The sequence below is a fragment of the Mizuhopecten yessoensis genome, unplaced genomic scaffold (genome assembly GCF_002113885.1).
Source record: "Mizuhopecten yessoensis strain PY_sf001 unplaced genomic scaffold, ASM211388v2 scaffold11133, whole genome shotgun sequence".
In the NCBI taxonomy this organism is placed as follows: Eukaryota; Metazoa; Mollusca; class Bivalvia; order Pectinida; family Pectinidae; genus Mizuhopecten; species Mizuhopecten yessoensis.
The window spans coordinates 1,102,136-1,125,429 of NW_018408896.1; the positions used below are offsets into that span (position 1 = coordinate 1,102,136).

General features: G+C 36.3%; 1 protein-coding gene across 1 annotated transcript in view; it reads right to left on the minus strand.

The window, feature by feature from the left end:
- Positions 1–23,062, minus strand: part of LOC110466465 (deleted in malignant brain tumors 1 protein-like) — a 31,612-nt gene extending 8,550 nt beyond the window's left edge. Inside the window, exons 1-17 of the mRNA XM_021522968.1 lie at positions 23,000–23,062; positions 22,673–22,712; positions 20,676–20,817; positions 19,213–19,376; positions 18,119–18,272; positions 17,278–17,420; positions 16,419–16,569; positions 15,954–16,123; positions 15,388–15,538; positions 12,468–12,640; positions 11,887–12,043; positions 11,379–11,551; positions 6,917–7,058; positions 5,794–5,981; positions 5,314–5,458; positions 4,015–4,172; positions 3,099–3,243 (exon numbers count right to left, since the gene is read on the minus strand). Coding sequence (XP_021378643.1) covers positions 3,099–3,243; positions 4,015–4,172; positions 5,314–5,458; positions 5,794–5,981; positions 6,917–7,058; positions 11,379–11,551; positions 11,887–12,043; positions 12,468–12,640; positions 15,388–15,538; positions 15,954–16,123; positions 16,419–16,569; positions 17,278–17,420; positions 18,119–18,272; positions 19,213–19,376; positions 20,676–20,817; positions 22,673–22,712; positions 23,000–23,014 — 2,411 coding nt within the window. The 5' untranslated portion in view covers positions 23,015–23,062. The remainder of the gene's footprint in view (positions 1–3,098; positions 3,244–4,014; positions 4,173–5,313; positions 5,459–5,793; positions 5,982–6,916; positions 7,059–11,378; positions 11,552–11,886; positions 12,044–12,467; positions 12,641–15,387; positions 15,539–15,953; positions 16,124–16,418; positions 16,570–17,277; positions 17,421–18,118; positions 18,273–19,212; positions 19,377–20,675; positions 20,818–22,672; positions 22,713–22,999) is intronic.
- Between the last annotated feature and the right edge of the window lie 232 nt (positions 23,063–23,294).

Below are 23,294 nucleotides of genomic sequence, written 5' to 3' on the forward strand. Positions count from 1 at the left end.
TCCCCGTCAACATAAGGTGGAGAAAGAGGACAAACCGTGGTTTACTGATGAATGTAAAATGAGATATAATGAGTATAAAAATGGATTGTTTAATTTTAATGTTTCTAAATCCTGTGAGAATCATGCTGTTCTTATAAGTAAAAAACGGGCTTACAAAAAGTTGGAATATAGACTCAAACGACAATATAAACGACAAGAAGGTGGTGTGGTTGAGTTTCTTAGAAAGAACAATCCGAAGAAGTTTTATAAATATTTTCTCTCAACGCGTAAATATAGTGTATCCCAACCACAAATTAATATCAATGAATTTTTAGAGTATTTTAAAAGTGTTAGTAGTAACACTGGTGATATTGATGCTACTACTCAGGACTTTTATGATGACATAGATTAAACAATATTTGAAGAATTAGATAAACCATTTACAGAAGATGAGGTACATATCGCAATTCCAAATTTGAAAACAGATAAAAGCTGGAGTGAAGATTTAATTTTAAATGAACTTTTCGTAGATTGTGAAGACATTTTAACTCCTTGTATAACGAAGCTTTTCAGACGAATATTTGCATCGGGTCTCTTTCCGGAAGTGTGGTCACCTGGCTGCATTGTCCCAGTACACAAAAAAGGTAATATTAATAATGTTGGTAATTATAGTGACATTACTCTTGTCAGTTGTATGGGCAAACGTTTTACTGCAGACTTACACAGTGGGACAAAGCAAATTCAGTTATTACTGGTGCCCAGTTTGGTTTTAAAGCTGGTCACTCAACTGTAGATGCTATATTCGTACTTCTGTCATTAATTAACAGATCTCTAAGTAAAAAGAAAAGGTTGTATTGTTGCTTTGTAGATTACAAAAAGGCTTTTGACCTTATTGATAGAGGGAAGTTATGGTGTAAACTCATTAATCACCAATTTTATACAGTTTATTTGTCAATGACTGTGAAATGTATTTTATAAGAGAAAATTGTCAACCAGTTGAAATTGGTATGATATCCTTATTTTTACTTATGTACGCAGACGACACAGTTCTTATTGCAGAAACACCGCATGCTCTACAATCTATGTTAGATGCTTTATGATTGTATAATAAGGAATGGAAGCTTACTCTTAATACAGATAAAACTAAAATTGTCGTTTTCAGGAATGGTGGTATTGTAAAACAGGACGAAAGATGGTTTTATGACAATAGCGAAGTAGAAGTTCAATAAAACTCAGCAACATGCAGCAGGATAGGGAAGGAAAGCCTATTTTGCATTATCAAGCAAATTAAAGAACCATAAATTTAATACTGAAACATTATGTTCTGTATTCGACACTTATGTAAGCAGTGTATTGGGGTATGCAAGTGAAGTATGGGGTTTCACAGAGCTTTAGAAGTTGAAAAGGTTCAGACATATTTCTGTAAAAAAACACTAGGTGTGGGTAAAAATACATGTTATGACCTTGTATATTACGAATTAAGTAGACTTCTAATGTATGTTGTTCGGAAAATGAAAATACTGAAATACTGGGTTAAAGTGAAACAAACAGACGATTGTATACTGAAAGCATGTTATGAACAGAGAATATAAGATAATGATGATTGGATTATAAATATACACTCAGAATTGAATAAGTTAGGATTAGGGTATTTATGGAATAACTGCTATGAAAGTAAGATTGTGTATAAGTTAATAGAGCACAAATTTTATGATTACACAGAATTCCCCAAAAGGAACATTGTATCAGCATTTAGTAGATAATTTTGGTCTGCAATACTACTAGAAAAAACCTATTGATCAGTTGTATAAGAACAGCATTTCATGTATTCGCTTAAGCTCTCATAAACTCAATATTGAAAGTGGAAGATACAATAATTTAGTTAGGTCCAGTAGAGTTTGTACATTATGTGATACTCATGATATTGAGGATGAGTTTCACTTCATCCTTAAGTGTCCTATTAATGCAGGTTTACGGGTGAGATACCTGAAGCCATATTATTTTAGACGTCCCAGTGTATTTAAACTTGTACGATTGCTCAGTGTTAATAATGTAAAAGATTTGTGTCATCTTCGGAAATATATAAGATTTGCTTTTATGAAGCGCTCTCAGTCATTATAGTATTATCACATTCTTGTGTGTGTGTGTGTATGATACGATTACACACAATTACCACTCTCCTGTGCATCATTTCTCTGTTTAACCTGGTAATATGTATTAAAATGTTTTGTATCTTATAAGTCGTAAGGCTTACAGAATAAACTAATTGAATTGAATTGACAGTTACCAATGCCTTGAGCATGGAATCCCCCAGGGGCATTACATATTCCTATTGAACCATTGAAATCAGTTCTAAACATTTGGTGCAGAGGAGACGGTTCTGTGCCGGTCAAGTGAAAGTTAAGTCTTTTGGTGGCCATACAATCATGTGATGATGTCTGGATTCATTGTGTTAATGCCTGTAAACGTACAATCTTACCTTTAAACGTACAATCTTACCTGTAAACGTACAATCTTACCTGTAAACGTACAACCTTACATGTAAACGTACAATCTTACCTGTAAACGTACAACCTTATATGTAAACGTGCAAGCTTACCTGTAAACGTACAATCTTACCTTTAAACGTACAATCTTACCTGTAAACGTATAATCTTACCTGTAAACGTACAATATTACCTGTAAATATTATGTGATACTCATATACGTACAATCTTACCTTTAAACGTACAATCTTACCTGTAAACGTACAATCTTACCTGTAAACGTGCCATCTTACCTGTAAACGTACAATCATACCTGTTAACGTGTCATCTTACCTGTAAACGTACAATCTTCCCTGTAAATGTACAATATTACTTGTAAACGTACAATCTTGCCTTTAAACGTACAATCTTACCTGTAAACGTGCCATCTTACCTGTAAACGTACAATCTTACCTGTTAACGTGTCATCTTACCTGTAAACGTACAATCTTACCTGTAAATGTACAATCTTACCTTTAAACGTACAATCTTACCTGTAAACGTGCCATCTTACTTGTAAACGTACAATCTTACCTGTAAATTCTCCATCTTACCTGTAAACGTACAATCTTACCTGTAAACGTGCAATATTACCTGTAGCCCAGCATACTACAGACGACCTTGGCGGTGGCGGTGCTTACAGCACTGCTACACACCATAGCCCACTGTCCGTCCTTGAGTACCTCCAAACGACCATCCAGGGGAGTGGTACCGTTCACTAGGTGAGCTTGAACGTTGTCTAAGGATATATGTACAGATTATACAGATATACCAGTGGTACAGTAAAGATGTCCATGCAGCAACACGGTAACAGTCGTTATCACAAAAGTATGAGAGCATTTCAGATTGGCGAATTTTCATATTCGAAAACATTGTAATGATATTTAAATGTTTCATGTTTTCTTTTTTTTATATTTTACCGCAATATAACTTAGCATATTATTAGCAACGATAACAAAATAATAACAAGGCAAATCATATGTGAAACACAAAAATAACCAACACATTATCACATTTCCAATGATAAAACTACCAAAGAGGACTCTACCACCATGTATAAGGAATGCATTGACCTTGGCTTCACTTTAAGTTTCCGCACTTTGGTGAATGACTTGATTTGCACATTGTCGTTTCTAACTTAAAACGAATATTTCCCTAACTTATATATGAAGACAAATAGACAGTTTCTATCATGATTTAACACTAAAAGTGGCATGAAATAGGTTACCGTGACATGCGTCTTTCCAATTCAGTTCAACCCCGAGGAAATGATACTGGACTTTCTTAATTATACATCTATGATAGTACATTAAAAATATTCAGAAATACGTAATGAAGTTTTACTGAATATATTTAAAGGGAGATTTGTTACTCAAAAAGGTTCAGAAAGTATACAAGTACATAATATATAGACTCGAATGAGGTCAAGACATTAACACATACATTTGTCACCTGAATTATATTGTACATGTACCAGTACAATTAAACATACCTGTATCACCTGACTTACCTGTACAATCTAGACCGACCACCATGTCGGTACAGTTAGACTTATCTAGATCCGCTTTACACAACCCGATGTCCGTCTCGTTACCATGACATTCTATATCTCCGACAAGAATCGGACTGGTCCCCTTAGTTAATGCAGTGGACGTCATATTGTTAGATCTTCAACGAAAAAACAACAACGAAATATCAGGATACGTCCATAGTAAAAAGCTATGGTTCAGGGCATTCATTAGACTTGAAGAAATAATTTTATTTCCAAAAATTCGCTAAGGCTATCGAGTTTGAAAAGAACGCTTTGAGCCATCAAATTTCATGGAAATGGTGATATGACCTCTGAAATGGCTTAAAGTCTGGGGCCCTGTGATCTATTACTAATTATGAATACTTTTAGTCACGACAATTGTTACCAAAATCATTTCTCATTAAAAGAATAGGAATGGTTTCCCTTTGTCAATGTCCGCTTATAAACGATTTTTTTAACCATTAAAATTTAAAATGTTCTGAGTGTTTCCTATATTTTGTTAACAGACACATTTTTGAAGTACCTGGTAAGCCTTGCAAATTAAAATATTAAGTTAAATCAAGATCTTAGCATTTTTGATTAAGTAATTGTGTAACATTGTAAAGTAAGTAATTAAGTAACACTGAACAATATCAGCGCAGTATGCTTATTTATGAGCAGATTTTAACTACAAACGTAGCCTTTCTCATTGTATCCTATAAATATTGACCAAGTTTCATCAGAATTTAGTCATAATTCATTAAGTGACTGTGCAGAAATAAATGTATGCTCATTATAACCGGATTTCTAAGTTGAAGTCTTTGTGTATTGTGTATAATTACAAGTTTCATCAAAATTGATTGATAATTAAGTAAGACATTTTGTTTGATCTTTAGCGCAAACGTCGACGAATCAGAGTAAAGTATGCGTATGTATTGTGTTCAGATTTTGCTCGTTTCGAAGGTTGCCTTTGTCTTTGTACATACATTGTATTACACTGTTAATGTTTACCCTGTTCCATCAAACTCGAATGATAGTTAACCAAGTGATCTCGTGGAAACCAAAGTTTGGACGGACGGACGTTCTCCGTACTAGAGTACATGTGATAGATTTTATACACGAAACATTTACACGAGATGAAAGGCAAACAGAAATAACTGAACATTCTAATCGATTGTATATGTTACAGTTCTCCCCAGCATCGTCCTTCTTTAGGTCAAATGTACAAGATACCTGTATGTGAAGACAACTGTAATAATTATCATGTCTACAGTTTAGTTAAGTATGTTATAAACTCACCTGTACCGTAACATCCTACACACGACTACTGTATCGCGCTGCGTCCACCCTCTATCACACACGTATCCCCAGTTGTTATTGTACCTAACCAATAGGTGGCCCCGGCCTGGCTGGTCTCCTCCCACTAACCTAACACGGTGGTAACCTGCAAGGTACAAGGTTTGTTTTTAGTTTTGTTTATAGTCCTATAAACAGTAAATGTCATTTTAGGATGTAATGAATGAGGTTGCAATCAAAGTTTCAAAATGTTGGATCTCAGTGGGAATATGGGATAATAATAGTAAAAGAAAAAAACATTTGATGAAAAACAAATCAAAAGGAATACGTACAAATTCATTGTATAATTTGAATTATCAGATAAAACCGTTTTGCTTTCTTATGACACCCAGAGACGTATGGTTTTGTAGGTCTCTGTGACACCTCAGATGTACAACATTTAACAGCACTGAAGAAGAAGTTTTGTCCTATTTCAGTACCTACCCAGTGGTGATGGGTTACACCTCACACCGGCTATGTCGCTTGTGGAACACGTGTCCTTGCCCCACTCCTTTGCCAGAGGACAGAAGGCCAGATTGGCCTCGTTGCCCCGACACTGTGGGGCGATATTGCTGCCGCCTCCAGACGATGATCCGAACCAGTTGTTCTCGTACACGGTCGGCGAGCTACTCCTGTACGAGCGGAGGACAAGTTTTATTTAAATATCACATTGGGCAGAGCTAGAAGTGTTGAATGCTAGCTGTGAGCGCCGAAATGGATATGAGAACCTCGAATTACCACCAATCAGTCATTCAAAACGTTTCTCTTTCGCTTTGTTACCAAAAGGTTGCGAAAACGAAAATAAGAAACTTGAGGAAAAATACCGGACATACATGTTCGTGTTGAATAAAAAGCACTAGCCATCATTAATTATTAAATGAATACAGAATACAAGAATGCATGTCCCATTCGAACAAGTACATAACATAAAAACACAATACGTTGGAGCTGTGGTAACGTGAAGTACCCAAAGATGGAACACTTTTTAAAGAAATATATTAATATTTTCAATTCAATTTCTTAAACAATATTATTTTTAATACAATGAAACAATATGTATGCCTTTAGCTTTCATCTATTTCGTGGGTTTTACCAGTGCGTGTGTCTATTAACAAAGCTTACGTAGTTGAATCGGTTGAATTTGGAAATTTTCAATTAACTTCATGAGTAAAACCATCGCTAAAACTATATCACAACTTTGATTAAGAACAGGTACCATTCATTTGTATTACAAAATAAACATAATGCTGTTTGTATATGAACAGTTTTCCAATTACGGTTCGGTCCATTTTGGGAACCCACATGTTACGTTTTACTATTAACTGGATCATTCATTCAATTTTGGTCAATATCGTCTTATTCTAGAATAAACAGATAAAAAAGATTTGATATAATATATATACTGCTTTCACATTGATTTTCTACAGATACCGGTTGAAATGTATCGATAATCGCTATGCTTGCTGTTATGTATGGTATGGTTCCGATTCTTACTACTTCAAGTACAAACTGCCAGCAAATTCGACACTTGTAAATGTTTCATGTCACACTGATTCAGTATGCTTACCAATAGCCGAGTGACCTACAAACAGATCTGGCGTCATTTTCGTCCCAATTCTCGTCACATATCGCATTCCCCGATATGTGGATGTTTCCCTCTTTGTCGTTTGTGAGGTTCGAACTATCCAGTAATGTGGTGTTATAGCCGACTATAAAAACAAATAAAAACACTTTTATTGTATTGTGCATGCTAATATAATTTCCCACTTCAGTAGGACACATTTTTATTTCTCTTTTTCATTTTTTTCTTCCTTATTTTTATGTGATAAGTTTTTTTAAATTATTTTAAATATAACGTTAATCAATACAGTATATTTAAAGCCTATTATTAAAATTAAAATGTTGTTATTTGTATAACAATATCTTTTTATCTGTTGTCAAAATGATATTACTTAAATCCGACATTTTGTGATAAATGTTCAATTCCAACTGCATTTCGGGTAAATTTGCTTAACTATCGCTGTTGTCGGTTTTTAACTCTTGATATGAATCACGCAGCCAATCTATTTTAATTAATTATTCAGCCAATGGATAATGCTGTAAGTTCGTTATGTGCATAAGTCATAGAATGTATTAGAATCTCGAAAATGAATCAAGATCTTAAATATAAACATTTCTAAATTTATAATTAATAATTTTTTAATAAATGTTATGATTTCGAACATAAGTTGCACGTTTTACTATATAAATGAAAACATCGTTAACATACTGTGGATAATATTAACAAGCATATATGCATACTGAGTATTGCTTAAGCAATACGTGTCCCCTACAGGCCCCGCTAGCTTTTATACACTGTAATAATTTATAAAAATGGTGCCCTTTGGTGTTAATTTGGGGAAATGAAAAGTATGCAATTAGCTCGTAACTGATTTTAATGTAATAATACAGTTAGAATTACGCCCAAGTATCCACCTAGGTTCAGTTCGTTCTGCGTGCGGCTTGCGTGCGGTTAGCGGTAGTCTAGCGTCTAGAAAGCGATCGTTCACCGTTCGAGCACCGTTCGTATGTTTCGTCTGTTTCGTTCGTATCAGCTAAATCGTTCCGTTCGGTTATTTCGACCGTTTCTATCGTCCAATTATTTCATTGTGTCGTTTAGTTCGGCTACTCCGTCCGGCTGTTCCGTCCGGCTGTTTAGTTCGATCGTCTAACTTACTCCGTCTTTTTGGGTTAGGATGCGCACGCAGTTTATCAATTCATTATGATAGAACTGCAGAAGATCTCACGTTTATCTCCAGAATTACGAACCTCAATTATCAGATACAGTGAAAAAGGCTACGCTATTAGAAAGATTATTCGTTGTCAAGCACATACGCACGCCGAATTGCGTATTTACGGTATTTATAGGAGCTCTTCAATGCGGGAAACCACGTTGTTGTCGGTAAACATAAAAACAAAATGGAGAAAATGAAGAGTACAGAGTATATTGGGCGAATTTAACTGGATTTCGGATTACGAAGTTGTTTTCGGAGCAAGAAGTGGTCAACTATTAAAGCCTGCTGTTCCAAAGACTGGATGACAAAGTCGCAAAAGAAATGCAGTGTGGCTAATTACCGCCTGACTACTCGTAAGCTCCCCGAAGTGTTCACAAAATTCGCATTGTAAATTTCCCATTTATACAATACCCTTTTCACACGTTTATCAAATTAGTATGTCGTTGATTTAGTTTGTATAAAGTCTCGAGTAAGTGTGTACACGTGTTACACTTTGAGAACTGTACTGTCTCTCTGTTCAATACATGGTGGAAAAAAAGTCCCGAAACGTACCCCCCCCCCCCAAGAGGTTTAAATTTCTTAGGTTTAAAAGCTTTATCATAATCAATGCACTATTCACACTTCCTGTACTACGACGTATTTGACCTTTGTCATACAAGAATTAATTTTGTCTCAAGCTTTTATATAATTCTCAATTGTTTGAAAATGAAGATCAAAGGAACAGAGTACTATTGAATAAATATATATTTCTACACTTAGTGTAAGAGGGGAACATACAGCCTTCAGTATATACTAGAAGGATCATGGTGATGCTGTACATCAGATATTACAATTCCCTGTCAGACTTGGATCATAAATGTTTACCAAAACATGTCATTACATGTAAATTTCTTCATGATTAAAGACTGTGATAAAATGTATTTCTGTAAACAGAAGTTAATATTTGCTTATTTTAGACACTCTAAATAACAATTAAGTTAGGAATTATTTGATAAGGTAAATACAATTCGTCTTCTCCCCCACCCTTATTTCGAGTTATAAATTTTGGTGTATAACCATAAATATTATATTATAAATATTGAGATAAGATACAATTGCATGCAAAACATTTAGTACACAGGATAATCCTGGAGGGCATTGACCCCTCAAAAATGAAATTGACCCTTCCATGTTCAAATTTAATCTTACATAGAATAACCCTCTTAATTTTGATTAGTCTTATTTTTTACATTATTATTTAAGGGAATTAATGGAAAAAAACTATAAGCATCACTTTCGGATAATATTAATGTTTTAATTAGTGATGAGATGAAGTCATGAGTCAATGGCAAGATCAAAATGATCTTTTTACATTTGAGATATATATTTAATTGAAATTGTCAAGAAAAGTTAAACTTGCTTCTATATTTGATATGATTTTTATGAATTTCACGGTCAATATGAATGCCTGTATCATGCAAACTTATCCTCAACCATGCCATTTTACACAATATTATTTTTGTATTTTCAGTTCCTATCTCAACTTAAATTGTTACCAGTCTGCCATCATAATTGGGGCCACATTACAGCAACAGATTCACCAGACGTAAAGGAAATCAAAGAGGAAGCAGTCATAATCTCTCTTAGACAGTCAATTGTCAGAGGACATTTACAGCATAAATAAGGATCCATGGAATCTCATCCCAGAGTGTGTCAAACAAGTCAAAATTGAACTACATCTCCTAAATTCCTGCAAATAGAAAACTCTTCTATGGACACTAAGCTGTGATAGTTATTCAGTAAAATATGTTCAACTTCAAGGTTATATAACTAACATGTACATGTTACCTTGCTGAACACCAAAATAATATTGATTATAATTTGTCGTTTTAGTGGCTAAGTGAGTATGGATAGGAATATCTGTATCGATGAGCAGTATTTAAAATTATATACCTGGTAACTGGATAGTTTAAAGCGCAGTATATACCCTCAGAAAACCCTCAGAAAACCCTTTCCAGATGAAATTCACTAGATTTTTAGGTTACCTGAGACAAAGTCTCAAGTGACCTATTGCGATCGCCTTTTGTCCGTCGTCGTGGGTCCGTAAACAATTTACATTTTCGACTTCTTCTCCAAAACCCCTTAACCACTTTCAATGAAATTTTGCAGGGACCTTCCATGGACAAAGGTCAACAAAAACAGTGGCCGGTTTAGTCCCAAGCCCTCAGGGGCCTGAGCGGCGGGGCCAAAAGGGGTCAAATTGACTAAAATTTCAAAAATCTTCTCCACAAGACCCAGATATGGTAGAATCAAATACTCTTCATATATGGAAGGGTCTTAAGGTGCTTTACCAAAATTGTGAATTTCTTGACCCTGGGGTCTCACGTTTCCCCCTGGGGAGGGGGTAAACTTTACTATAGTTTATATAGGGAAATCACATTTTGGACCAACATTTCTTTAATTTCCATTGGAAGTACCGCAGTAATTCAATTTGGGTTAGCATTATCAGTATTAGGTAGCAGTTTGATAGTATGCACATATGAGCCCTGACTGACCCCCAGGGGCTGATGGGTGGGGCCAAAAAGGGTTGAATTGACTGAAATTTCAAAAATCTTCTTCTCAAGACCCAGATATGGTAGAACCAAATACTCTTCACAGATGGAAGGGTCTAAAGGTGCTTTACCAACTCTTCATAGATGGAAGGGTAACACAAGACAATAGTAACGGTGACCTTGACCTTGACCTGACACCCCTGAAACTCGAACTTGTCCGAGATGTTATGGCCCTTTGTAATTGTATGAAGTTTGATAAAAATATCGCAAGGAATGAAGCCGCTAGAGCGCTGACAAGAATTTTCTAAAAATAGTAACGGTGACCTTGACCTTGACCCAACAACCCTGAAACTCAATCTTGTCCGAGATATTAAGGTCTTTTTTAATTGTTTGAAGTTTGATCAAAATCCCTCAAGGAATGAAGCCCCTAGAGCGCTTACAAACATTGGTGTTACGTACGTACGTCCACAGACGGACGGAGAGGAAAACTATAGTCCCCCCCCCCCCCCCCCCCCCGGTAGGGGACTAATAATATGTTCAAATATTGTAAAGTTGAATATCGTATATACATCTGTTTCTGTATATATGACCGAATTATATATAGTCGCGTTGGCATAGCATGTTTTCATTCTACGTATTCAACTTCCCCAACTTCGTCAGTGTTTCCAAAACATGTTCGAAATATCAGAGTGCTCGTGACTGACAACTGGCCACATCAACTCACCATAGCAGGCAACCCCCGCATCTCTGTCATGGTCACAATTGACGCGTCTTTGTCCGTCTCTCTGGCAGTGGAAAATATCCTCTTCTGTACCGTTACATTGTACATACGACAGTCCGACCTGCCCAGTACCTCGCCCGAACACTCCGCCTTGGTACGCCTTGCCAACAACGTCTCTGTTACATTGAAAAAAATAAGTAATTGTAACGCATACAAAATGAGGAAAATCCGAAGACATCGTACTGTACGTTTTAGTTCCCAAAACAGAGATTATGGATAAAATAATTACGACACTTTATAGGCAAAACATGCATTTCAGTGTACCAAGTCTTTATCAACATCTATTGATTGAAATGATCAAACGATTACGAAATAAGAAAACGGTTGGTTTGAAAGGATATCAAAGGGTGTTCAATGGGTTCGAAAATATTAATGTTGCCCTTCACGGCATATGATTTTTTTACATATAACCATGATTACATAAGACTTGATTTTATTATCATCTACCTACCCATCAATCGGGTACTGAAGTAGCGTCCGACACACTGTGGTGGCGTCAAGGTCATCCCAATGGTCATCACAGATGGTTGACCACGACCCATTGACCCTTACCTCTACCCTACCCTCAAGGGGATGCGATCCGTCCACGAGGCGCACATCCTTGGTTTCTAAAATTCAAGAGGTGGTTTAGTACAGACTATAGATTACCTGTAATTAAATCCTATTGTTCTCCGACACCATGGGACATTTATATATTTCATAGGTGATAACTTGTTTAAAAAATGAAATAAAAAACCGATATAGTATTGTTTCATAGTGACTGTTTATCTTTGTTATGATATTGTTATGATGTTGTGATATGTAAGTGTCCATGTTTCTTTCTTGAGAAAATGAGGGACTGTCCTGGTAATTTGACAAATTCCTTTGTTTGCACTGTCGTTATTTCTTTTTTGCCTATATATATATATATATATATATATAGCAATTTCAACAACAAAATGTATTAATAGTTCACAACTTATAAACCAAAAACATATTTTCCAAAGCATTTGACTGATTCGGAAAACAATCGGAATAATAGAGATAACATACGACAGCGGACGCCGACTTCCTGTGTATGTGAACAGTTGGTTACACCCCAGTCCTGTGTCCGGCAAAATGTAATATCACCTTCAGACCCAAAACAGCCAAGTTGATCAAGTAATATGTTCCTTGACGGAAGACCGCGGAAATAGGAGTTCGGTAGTATCTCTGCGGCAGCATCACTGAATCATCAGATAAATATAAGACAAAAACCACAACGTCAACACCACAGGACAAAATGGTAACTTAAAATCAGTTCTAGATGACAAACAGCGCGAATCAGGAGACATTGAAATAAAAGGACAGACCGTGATCCACAACCACAACAAGATAGGTTTCTTATTCCACGCGTGACACTCGTCACGATTCTAACAAGAAAATGCAGCAAAACTGCTGGACACCAAACCTGTTTATGAAAATGACTTACTGACAGTCCATCAACCACGAGAGAACGAATCCTGCATACTTGAATCTATTTAATCATAATCATATAAATAGATGACATTAATTGTGTTGTTCAGAATAATCCGTTCTCGCTCAATATCTAGTTTTAACCGCACGTTTGGGCCAAATGTCAATGATTTGGCAATCACGTCATCTTCTGAGAGAGAGAATCCGGGACATAAGACGACTTACATAAAAGATCCTTCACACCTTTTGTCAAAATTGCAGCAATTTTTTCATATGTTTCTTTTGATAATGTCCCTTTTCGACTATTTTGGATAAAATATCAACAATTTTCTAGGTTAAAGGGTCAATCGTAGCCCCCCGCCCCTTTGAATAATAGTTATTACTTCTCGAGACTGCAACGAAGACATATTTTGCCACAACGCTGGGTTTTTTGGTTGTTATCACATATTCGTTTTATACAAGTGAAATATGTTAAATAATTCTCCAAATACGGAAGTTAATTTGCCCTTTTGTTGTTATTTTATGAAAAGCATTGAATATCTATATATATCCATATATACAACATTTGATGTAGCGCCCAGTCTAGCTAACATACAAATGTAAGCCACTTTACATTACATAGATATACAATTAATACAATAAGCATATACATGTACATTAATTCAATACAATTTTTAATGAGGAATTCGCAGGAGCTGCCTTATCAGGCGCTAACTACTAGCCATATGCCACCTGGCTAATATCTCCCAATATGTGTATGACTGCGTGTGACCTGAAAATGTAAACGTAATGTTGTCTGTTTGTAGCGGGACCGTGCTTCAAACGGTATCATTTATAGTGCCACCTCGCTTGAATGCTACAGCACAGATACCGCAACATCCACCCCAGACTATTTTATACTCCACCTGGGTTGTTGGAGTTGTATAGGCAGGAGAAAAACACTTTTTCTGAATATCCATGCGTACGACGACTTCGGAGATCGAACCCCGGCCGCATGGAAGGCCGTAGTGTTTACATTGACCACTCGACCAGTCCGCCTATATTGTGGACTCTTTCAAATCCATAACATATGACATACTGTTCAGAACGACTTTAACAAAAAGGGGCCGAAATTGCCCCTGTCCCAATATGGGGACACATATTTTGAGATAAAATTCCACAGCTGGCAGGGGTTAAGGGAGGGATGGGAGATAAGGTATCCTGGTTTAACAGCCCCCACCCCCCCAACCGAACCCCCACCCCGCACCTAGCACGAAGAAAACATAATAGTAATAGTAAAAATGTAACTGTTAAGTTATGTAGGAAACAGTAGTTATATGTGTATGTTTGCCCGCTGTTTAGGTTTGCTGTTTGCTACACCAGAAAAGCGCGTGAATGTATAACGTAGTTTTTGACGCCAAGTTATAATGACGTCATGCCTGACAACAATACAAAGCGCCATTTTGAATGGGTTTTCACTGCAATTTTGCCGTTTGCTAGTGTTATCTGGTAAGATTTTCAGACAAAAATGATATTAATTGTGTAGTTATGTAAAAACAATATTGTATGCTGCAAAGGTAGACAGCACAACCACTTATTCTGCCGTCACTTCATCTAAACTTGAAACTGAACATCTACGCAGAAAATATAATGTACCGTTCAGATTGGACAACACTTATAGAGTGAGTGAAGTTTTTACTTGTGAAGATATAATGTTTCGTTTATCTTCACTGCATTAAAGGTGTGTTTTTATTAAATAGATAATTCATGATATTTCACAAGTAAACTGCAATAAATACCGATACCGTAGGGTTTACCATCATATTTTTGTAGACAGTATGCGGCCTCAATTTCCCAGAAGGCTTTTACGCATGGGGAAGCACCGGAAGTGGACAAAGTGTTTACAGATCAAACCCCGGCGGCGCTTTGCGCCGCTTGGGGGTTTGAAAAAAAAAATTGTCGGTAAGATACAATGCACATCTTTAATCATGGAAGAAGCCAACTAAATTGCCATTCATAGAGTTCACACCATGATGAAGGCTATGTTATTGTTGTAAGAGTTCTGCCAGACTGAAAATGATAATTAATTAGCATGAATGATAGGTGAGGTATATATTCAAGGACAAAAACAGGCCGATACATTTGAATGTAAGATTAGATGGTCATATCTGCTTTCTGCAATTAACCATGCACTAATCAACTTGGTAAGAAAATATCATACATTGTATATCGGCTGATTATTTTTCATTTATTATTCCTTAAAATTCATCCAAAATGTTGTCGATATATATACATCATCTCAGTACTTTTTCTTCTTAGCAGCGAGAAGTTTGACAAATCAAACCTTATTTCTATTGGCAAAAAAATATCTTTATATGTATGTATTTGGCAAATGATTGACTTACCAGATAATGAGGAACAGTAATCCTCGATCGAATACTACTACTATGCACAGACTTATGTTACATCTTATTTTAGATTCGTTTTCATCGAATCATTCAAAGAATATGTCTTATTTTCAAAATATATTGAGTACAACCTTGAATCGTATCCCAGCATCTTGCATACTACATCTGCTTCCGGCTGTTCGAATCCTTGACCACACACGGTTCCCCAGCTTCCAGAGTGAAATACCTCCAATCTGCCTTCCCATGGTCCAACACCGCCCGTCAACCGGATGTTGGTGTAAGCTTTCGTATAAAAAACGACAAAATAAAAGACGTATATAGCATGTGTAGTTATACTATGCTATTCGTCTACTATTTAAAATTAATATTATATAAGTTATTTAACGTAACAAATCATTGAATCATGTAGCTTTTTGTGTTATATGTTCTAGTATAACCATACAACAGAGATCGCTTTCTTGGTTTGATTCGAGATTGGTCTTATGATTTGGCTCCTACACTAAGTCACAATGATGACGAATACAATAATATTGTATATTTCTTTTCGGTAGAGATGTGACTATAACAGGCCAGCCAGTTGAACAATACTGTACAAAACACACACATTTTAACAAGATAAACTGACAGTGATATAACATTTACTTTCGCTATTATTTTCATCATTTTTTTTTTTTTTTTTTTTTTTACAAATACGTACGACACGACAACGCTGCGACACTTCCTGTTGTACAGGTGTGATGCGCCCATGTTATATTTCTACATGCCCCAATATCTTTTTCACTTCCGGTACATTGTATGTTCGATAACCAGGATGGTCCGTGACCATTTCCAAATTCTCCGTTACTGTGAACTGTAGCATTCTGATGGCTGAAAATAAAACCGCCCGATCACCATGTTATTCAGCTGATACACCCATGTCATATATTTTGCATAGGAACTCGCAGAACATGGTCCCAAAGTGAATGAAACAATATCAAGATTATAATATGACGTCACGATGAGGGTGTTGGAATTTTTATGAAATGAGATAGCTTATTTTTCTCAATATATATACAAATTTCTTGATGATATGATAAACAATATCTTAAATTCCATATCATATGAGATTTAAAATCCCATATATATTTCCTGACATGTGTTCATGAATTGCCACTGTCATTACCTCATATCCACGCCTAAAGAAGAACATACGCTCTTGGCGTCCTGTGGTGTGAAGTGTTCGGCACAGAGTGTCCCCCAGACGCCATTGTGGAGGACCTCCACTCTGCCCTCTAGTGGCATCTTTCCATCTACCAGTCTGACTGACGTGTGTCCTTAAACAAAGTAACTCTTCAATAGGTGGGTGATAGGCTAGTTAAGAAATAACAACCCATGGTAAATTTCTACTCATAATGTTTTCATCCTCACTGGGACATATGTTAACACTATATCCGACAGTAAATGAGATTTTCCAAAAGTAATTTACCCTTACCTTGAATAGAACCCTTAAAACACAATTTCAATCAAGTATTTGTCTTAGCTTATGGTATGGAATACAAGACGTTTACCCCCTATCTAATCATGAAACAGAAAATCAGGAAATCATAGGGTCATAAAATACCCTTACAGGTGTTCATGCTTCATTTTGTTCAACCCAATAAGATCTCAAACCTTATATCAGAGGTCACATCCTGACTTCCAACCTTTTGTCAGAGGTCACATCCTGACCTCCAACCTTATACAATGTATCAGAGGTCACATCCTGACCTCCAACCTTTTGTCAGAGGTCACATCCTAACTTCCAACCTTATATCAGAGGTCACATCCTGACCTCCAACCTTTTGTCAGAGGACACATCCTGACCTCCAACCTTTTGTCAGAGGTCACATCCTGACCTCCAATCTTTTATCATAGGTCACATCCTGACTTCCAACCTTATATCAGAGGTCAAATCCTGAATCCCAACCTTTTGTCAGAGGTCACATCCTGAATCCCAACCTTTTGTCAGAGGTCATAACCTGCTCGCCTTTCATCCAACTCACCACATTCTATGCCGAGTGGAGTACCGTGAGCTGTGGAGAAGGGGTCAGAACTACATACATTGTTGATCATACACGTCAGGTTGGCTTGAACCTGGTTGTGAACACCCTGGGTGAACTTCAACCCTGAAACGACCTTGGCAGACCTACACGAAAGAAAACGACACTGATGATACTACGATGACGTCACAAGCATACTGTAACATACCTTCAGCACAATTAGAAAGTAAATTAAACTCTGGTGAAACAATAAAGTGATATACACAGGAAAATATACAATCAATCACATTGTTTTCAGGAAATCTTATTCTGTTGGAAAGAGTCGTTACTAATGCCTTATTACAATTGTACATCTTTTAATGGTCAGGGACAAGCAATGACATGCTGTACTCATCGTTTGATTATTGCATAAAGCGACTAAAGCGGGCCTGTAAACTAGGGAGAAATATTCTATGGAACAATAGAAGAAAACAAAAGTCATTTAGTGCAATGCTTAGAACTTTCTTTTATCTTTTTCTTTCAAGTTAAGGAATCGATTTCCTTAACCTCAGTAATGCTTTGCCATGGACAATTTTCTGCTTAGGAACTGTAGCCAATACCTTAAAAAGTCTTCACAGTTGAAGAACAATACTATTTACAGCCTTACCGAATGTCCGGGGGAAATTTCACATGACAACTGAAAGTGGCGCAGTTTAATGAACGACCCTTTTTCTAGACCTATTGACTAGGTTGTCTCTAAATTAGTACGCCTAGTGTTTATATCAGTATCTACTAATGACGTTATTAAGCTTTCTTTGTTCTAGGTAGTCGATCAAAATCGAGTTGACAACTTATAAATACATACGGTAAATCGAATCCCAGGATACGGCATACACCCAAGGCGTCCATGTCCGTTACACCAGTGTTGATGACCTCACCCCAGACCCCCGCCGAGTTCTGCCCCTCTAGTCGACCCTCGTACCGAACAGTGCTGCCCACCAATCGTAAATGGAGTTCAGCTGTAGGTTCAATATCAAAATAACGTAAGACAGTTCACTTACATTGATCTGGCATGATAAAACAAGGAATTGATACACTCATCGGTTCCACATTCTGAGTCTAAGCTCTTATCAAGGTTAAGCGGGACTTTGCTCTCACAAAACATTCGGTCAAATAATCTTACAGTCAGCCTCGGGGACCGATAGTCCAGCAGCAGAATTAACCACCCTGTTACGTAAAATATCACAAAAACCCGAAGTATAAAGTCCCCATAAATACTTGACTTCATGTGATATAAGTATGAAGTACACTTAACCCAGCAGTACTTGTGTAATAGCCGAACTCGCCCTAATGATATTACTTCTGTGTACCAAGTTTTCCTACAATGTGGTTCTTTGGTTTTAATTTACTTGTAGTTATTTAACATGTCTGATCCTATTTATCCAATTGTTGCCACTCAACCTATTTAATATTGCATTATGATGATACATTGTCATTAACCCAGTTTGACCCGGTATCTGACAGTTTTAGAGAATATCATTAAAAGCGCAATCGGTTCATTACGAAAAGGCTCATGTAGCACAACTAATAAGTGTTTATTTGTGACGTTTAGATGACTAGTACGGAATGTACTCTGTCACCTTCATCAGACAAATGACCAGTGAAGCATCATTTGTCTGATGAAGGTGACAGAGTACATACCATACTAGTCATCTAAACGTCACATATAAGCACTTGTTGGTTGTGCTACATGAATCTTTTCATAATCCATACTTACCAACCCGAAGAAAATGTTATGAAAAGAATGCGCAACAGTTTTATTAAGCTCAATATTCCTCTGGCTTAGAATTGTTGGCTAAATATGTTTAAGCTTCACTTGATTTTTTAAATCGCAAATAAAATCAGAATGTCTAAAACTACAAGTGCTCTTTGAACAACAAGATCCGGGTTCCTTCTTACAACATTGCACTCCGGCGTCCTCGCTATGAGAGCAGTCATTCTTCCCCCATCCGTCAAATTGACAGTCGGCAATGTCCGTCTCGTTCCCGGTACATCGGAGAGAGTCCATTAGTATGGTACCACTGCCCTGACCAAAGTGTGCAGAACTGAAGGCCTCGGCTACCCTGTGGGTTTGTAATGCACATTGATAACAGTATATACAGATATTCTTTAAAACACATTCACAGATATGCAAAAGTATTTAAGAAATGCATTTACCTATGTTAACATTTCATCTGCAAATTCCTCTTTAAGCATTACCAGAAGAAATTTCGTTCATAGAGCTCCACTTTTGTAGACATATGTATGACACACCCATTAGAAGCAAACATTTAGGTGAGAAAAAAATGTACATGAAATGAAAAATTAATTATTTTAAGGAATAAGGAAAATGAGATGAGAAAAACAAATTGTATTGTGAGTTGCAGCTGGGGCAGCTCATCCCACGAATGATGTATAATATTCCTGAGAAATTAAACGTATTTTACCAAAAAAAATAAAAAAATATGCTGTTCCAGGAATCTCGTTTGCACTTACGATACTGGCACTTCGAAATCTATATTTAGGTCAATAATAACTACAAAAATAGAATGTAAATATAAGGATTGAACGGCAGGTTTTTTTCAGTATACATGCCGGTTTAAAATTCCTAAAATTCCGTTCAACCTTATGTATATCGGTCATGAAAAATAGGAGTTTTCTTAATTGTCAAACTTAACTTAACCGGAAGTCCAACATATACAAGGTTTGGATCCTTGGTCTAGTAGTAAACAGATTTCTGATGGCGACCCTCCTTTTCAAAGAGTTGTTTAGAAGAACTCATGGAGAAATTATTTACCAATTCTGATAAGTCTTACGTAAATTAGATAAACATGAACAACCTGATATCAATTGTGTCTATAAAAATACAAAAGAAAACTCCTTTCTCCAACAATATCCTTTTTAACTTTGTGTAATTTTGTATTTTCACGGAACGCACTTTGTATAACATTGCAAATGGCATTGTGGAAACTGCGAGATGTTTTTTTAAAACTACACAATTCAAAACTTTGTTCTTATATACAGTTCCATTACTTAGCAAAGAGAAATAGGTATTTACAAAAGCCAGTCCACATCATTATTATGAATTATAACGAATTCTTCATGCGATATTGTATATAATACATAACATATCATATCCTATATAGTAAATGGATTACAGGATCAACATGTCCAGTGCAGTACATTGTAATTGTGTTAAATATGTATATAGGTATTGATGCCGTTTGGAAATATTATCAAAAATTAAAAGCAAACAAAACAAAAGAGCAACATAATAAACATGCAAGGGAATCAATTATTGTATACATGAAAATAAATTATAAATTAGGATTATTTTGTGTGAAGTGTACCATACACATTATGATTTTCAAAATTATACTTACACTAGTTTGTATCCAAGCATACGGCAGATAACACGCGCCTCTTCAACGCCGAACATGTCGTCACAGATGGTGCCCCATCCGCCGTGGTATATCGACACTCTTCCCGCATTCCTACCTGGTATTAAGCTAACAGAGGTGGAAACTAAAATACAAAACACGTGAGTCTCAATCTAAAGTTACGGAAACGGACACACAGTTACCATACAAATGTAAACAGTTTATAAGGATATATAAAGACATCTCACCAATTCACAAAACCCTTACAAACTCATCCCAACAACACAGACACATCTAAACAGTTATTAGGGCAACAAAGATAGTTAATTAAGGCGCATATACACATCTAAACAGTAATTAAGACACACAGATAGTTAATTGGGGCGCACAGACACATCTAAACAGTTGTAAGGACACACAGATAGTTAATTAGGGCGCAAAGACAAATCTAAACAGTTATTAGGACACGCAGATAGTTAATTAGGGCGCATAGACACATCTAAACAGTTATTTGGACACACAGATAGTTAATTAGGGCGCATAGACACATCTAAACAGTTATTATGACACACATATAGCTAATTAGGGCGCACAGACACATCTAAACAGTTATAAGGACACACAGATAGTTAATTAGGGCGCACAGACACATCTAAACAGTTATAAGGACACACAGATAGTTAATTAGGGCGCTAAGACAATCTAAACAGTTATTAGGACACGCAGATAGTTAATTAGGGCGCACAGACACATCTAAACAGTTATAAGGACACACAGATAGTAAATTAGGGCGCACAGACACATCTTAGCAGTTATAAGGACACACAGATAGTTAATTAGGGCGCAAAGACAAATCTAAACAGTTATTAGGACACGCAGATAGTTAATTAGGGCGCATAGACACATCGAAACAGTTATTCGGACACACAGATAGTTAATTAGGGCGCACAGACACATCTTAGCAGTTATTAGGACACACGGATAGTTAATAAGGGCACACAGACACATCTAAACAGATATTAGAGCACACAGATAGTTAATTAGGGCGCACAGACAGTTAATTAGGGCTCACAGACAAATCTAAACAGTTAAAAATGACACAAACACAACTAAAACAATTGCTGAAGACAGACAAACTCAGCTCGACGATTAAAATGACATATACACACACCTAAATACTTGACACTGTCGTACGAACATATTTCAACTATTATTTAGGACGAAAGACCTCATTTCAACAATTAGTTAGCACGTGTGGACACATCTTAATGATGACATCTAAACCTATCTAAAGTTTCTCATTTCATTAATAACCTAGGATGTTCAAACACATCGTATAATTTGCTTAGAACTGTTAGTTGTTGATTAGATATAACTGAGGTCATTTAATGTCCAGTCAGTAGCAATATCACACAGAAAATGTCACTATAGGACACAATGTCACGTCGCCCCATTCAGATAACGGGTCAACTGGAAAACCTACGGAGGCACAACCGAACGTAGAGATAAGATGGAGAGGACAATACAGATGTTCTTAGTCGGTTAAAGTCTGTAATGTCCTACAGTTGCCTAATAATTCGATCCTTTAATGAAAGTGGGACGCAACAACACTGAAAACGGCGTTCGTCAAGCAGCCGTGCAAGAGTGCTATTTCTTTATCCTAAACATCGTGAGTTTTTATGGCGTACTATATTTCTTTGGTTATATTAATTTTGCATTTTAAAACAGTCTGTTAGTGATAACAATCATCACTATAATATTAAGTTATGGAGAATAAAAAAATAAATTAATAAAACATCAACACTCAATAATAAACAGAACCCAAAGTAGGCACGACACCAAAATGTATGACACAACTAGCTCCACGAAAAACGGGGACAGAATCAGGCTGAAACAGAAATGATAAGATGCATAATTAGGCTTTAATTTAATTGCCAATCTATAACATAGAAATTAAGCAAGATCGCTGCAATATTTGGTGCTAAAACATTAAATCGTACCTGTTATCGTAACGTGCAGTAAAAAAGTCAGAATCAGGGTCTGTGAAAAAGAGAACACGATATTATAGAAATTAAACCTGTATCGTCCTGACAACCTGTGTGTAAACCGATGAATGGAAACAAATACATTAAGGACGGATATTGACATTGCAAGCGATAATACACTTAGATCACTTACATGTATATCAATCATTGTATAACGCACGTGTTTTTACATGAAATTACCATTTATGGTTATGTTTATAGGATTTTTCGATAGACTCTACAAAGCTTATACAAGGTAAGCTTCATAGAACTGTATTTTTCAAAAACATATGCAATACACACCCACAGAGACCGCATAGTTTTTATCCAAAGAAAGTGCTGTCTTTGGATAATCAAGTATATGTAATAGCCTTATCGTCATGTCAGTCACACTTTTAAGTGAACCATGCAGTTCATATTAGTCAGCTTACGGTATATTTGTTTATTTACTGAATAAACCTACAAACCCCATACGAATATATTCTACCGTTTCCTCTGTTTAGGAAACATGCATTGACCACTACTGACCCGACTAGGAGAAAACGAGATTGGAGGACTTTGTAGTAAAATGTTTTGTAACCACCTTGTAAAGATTGTC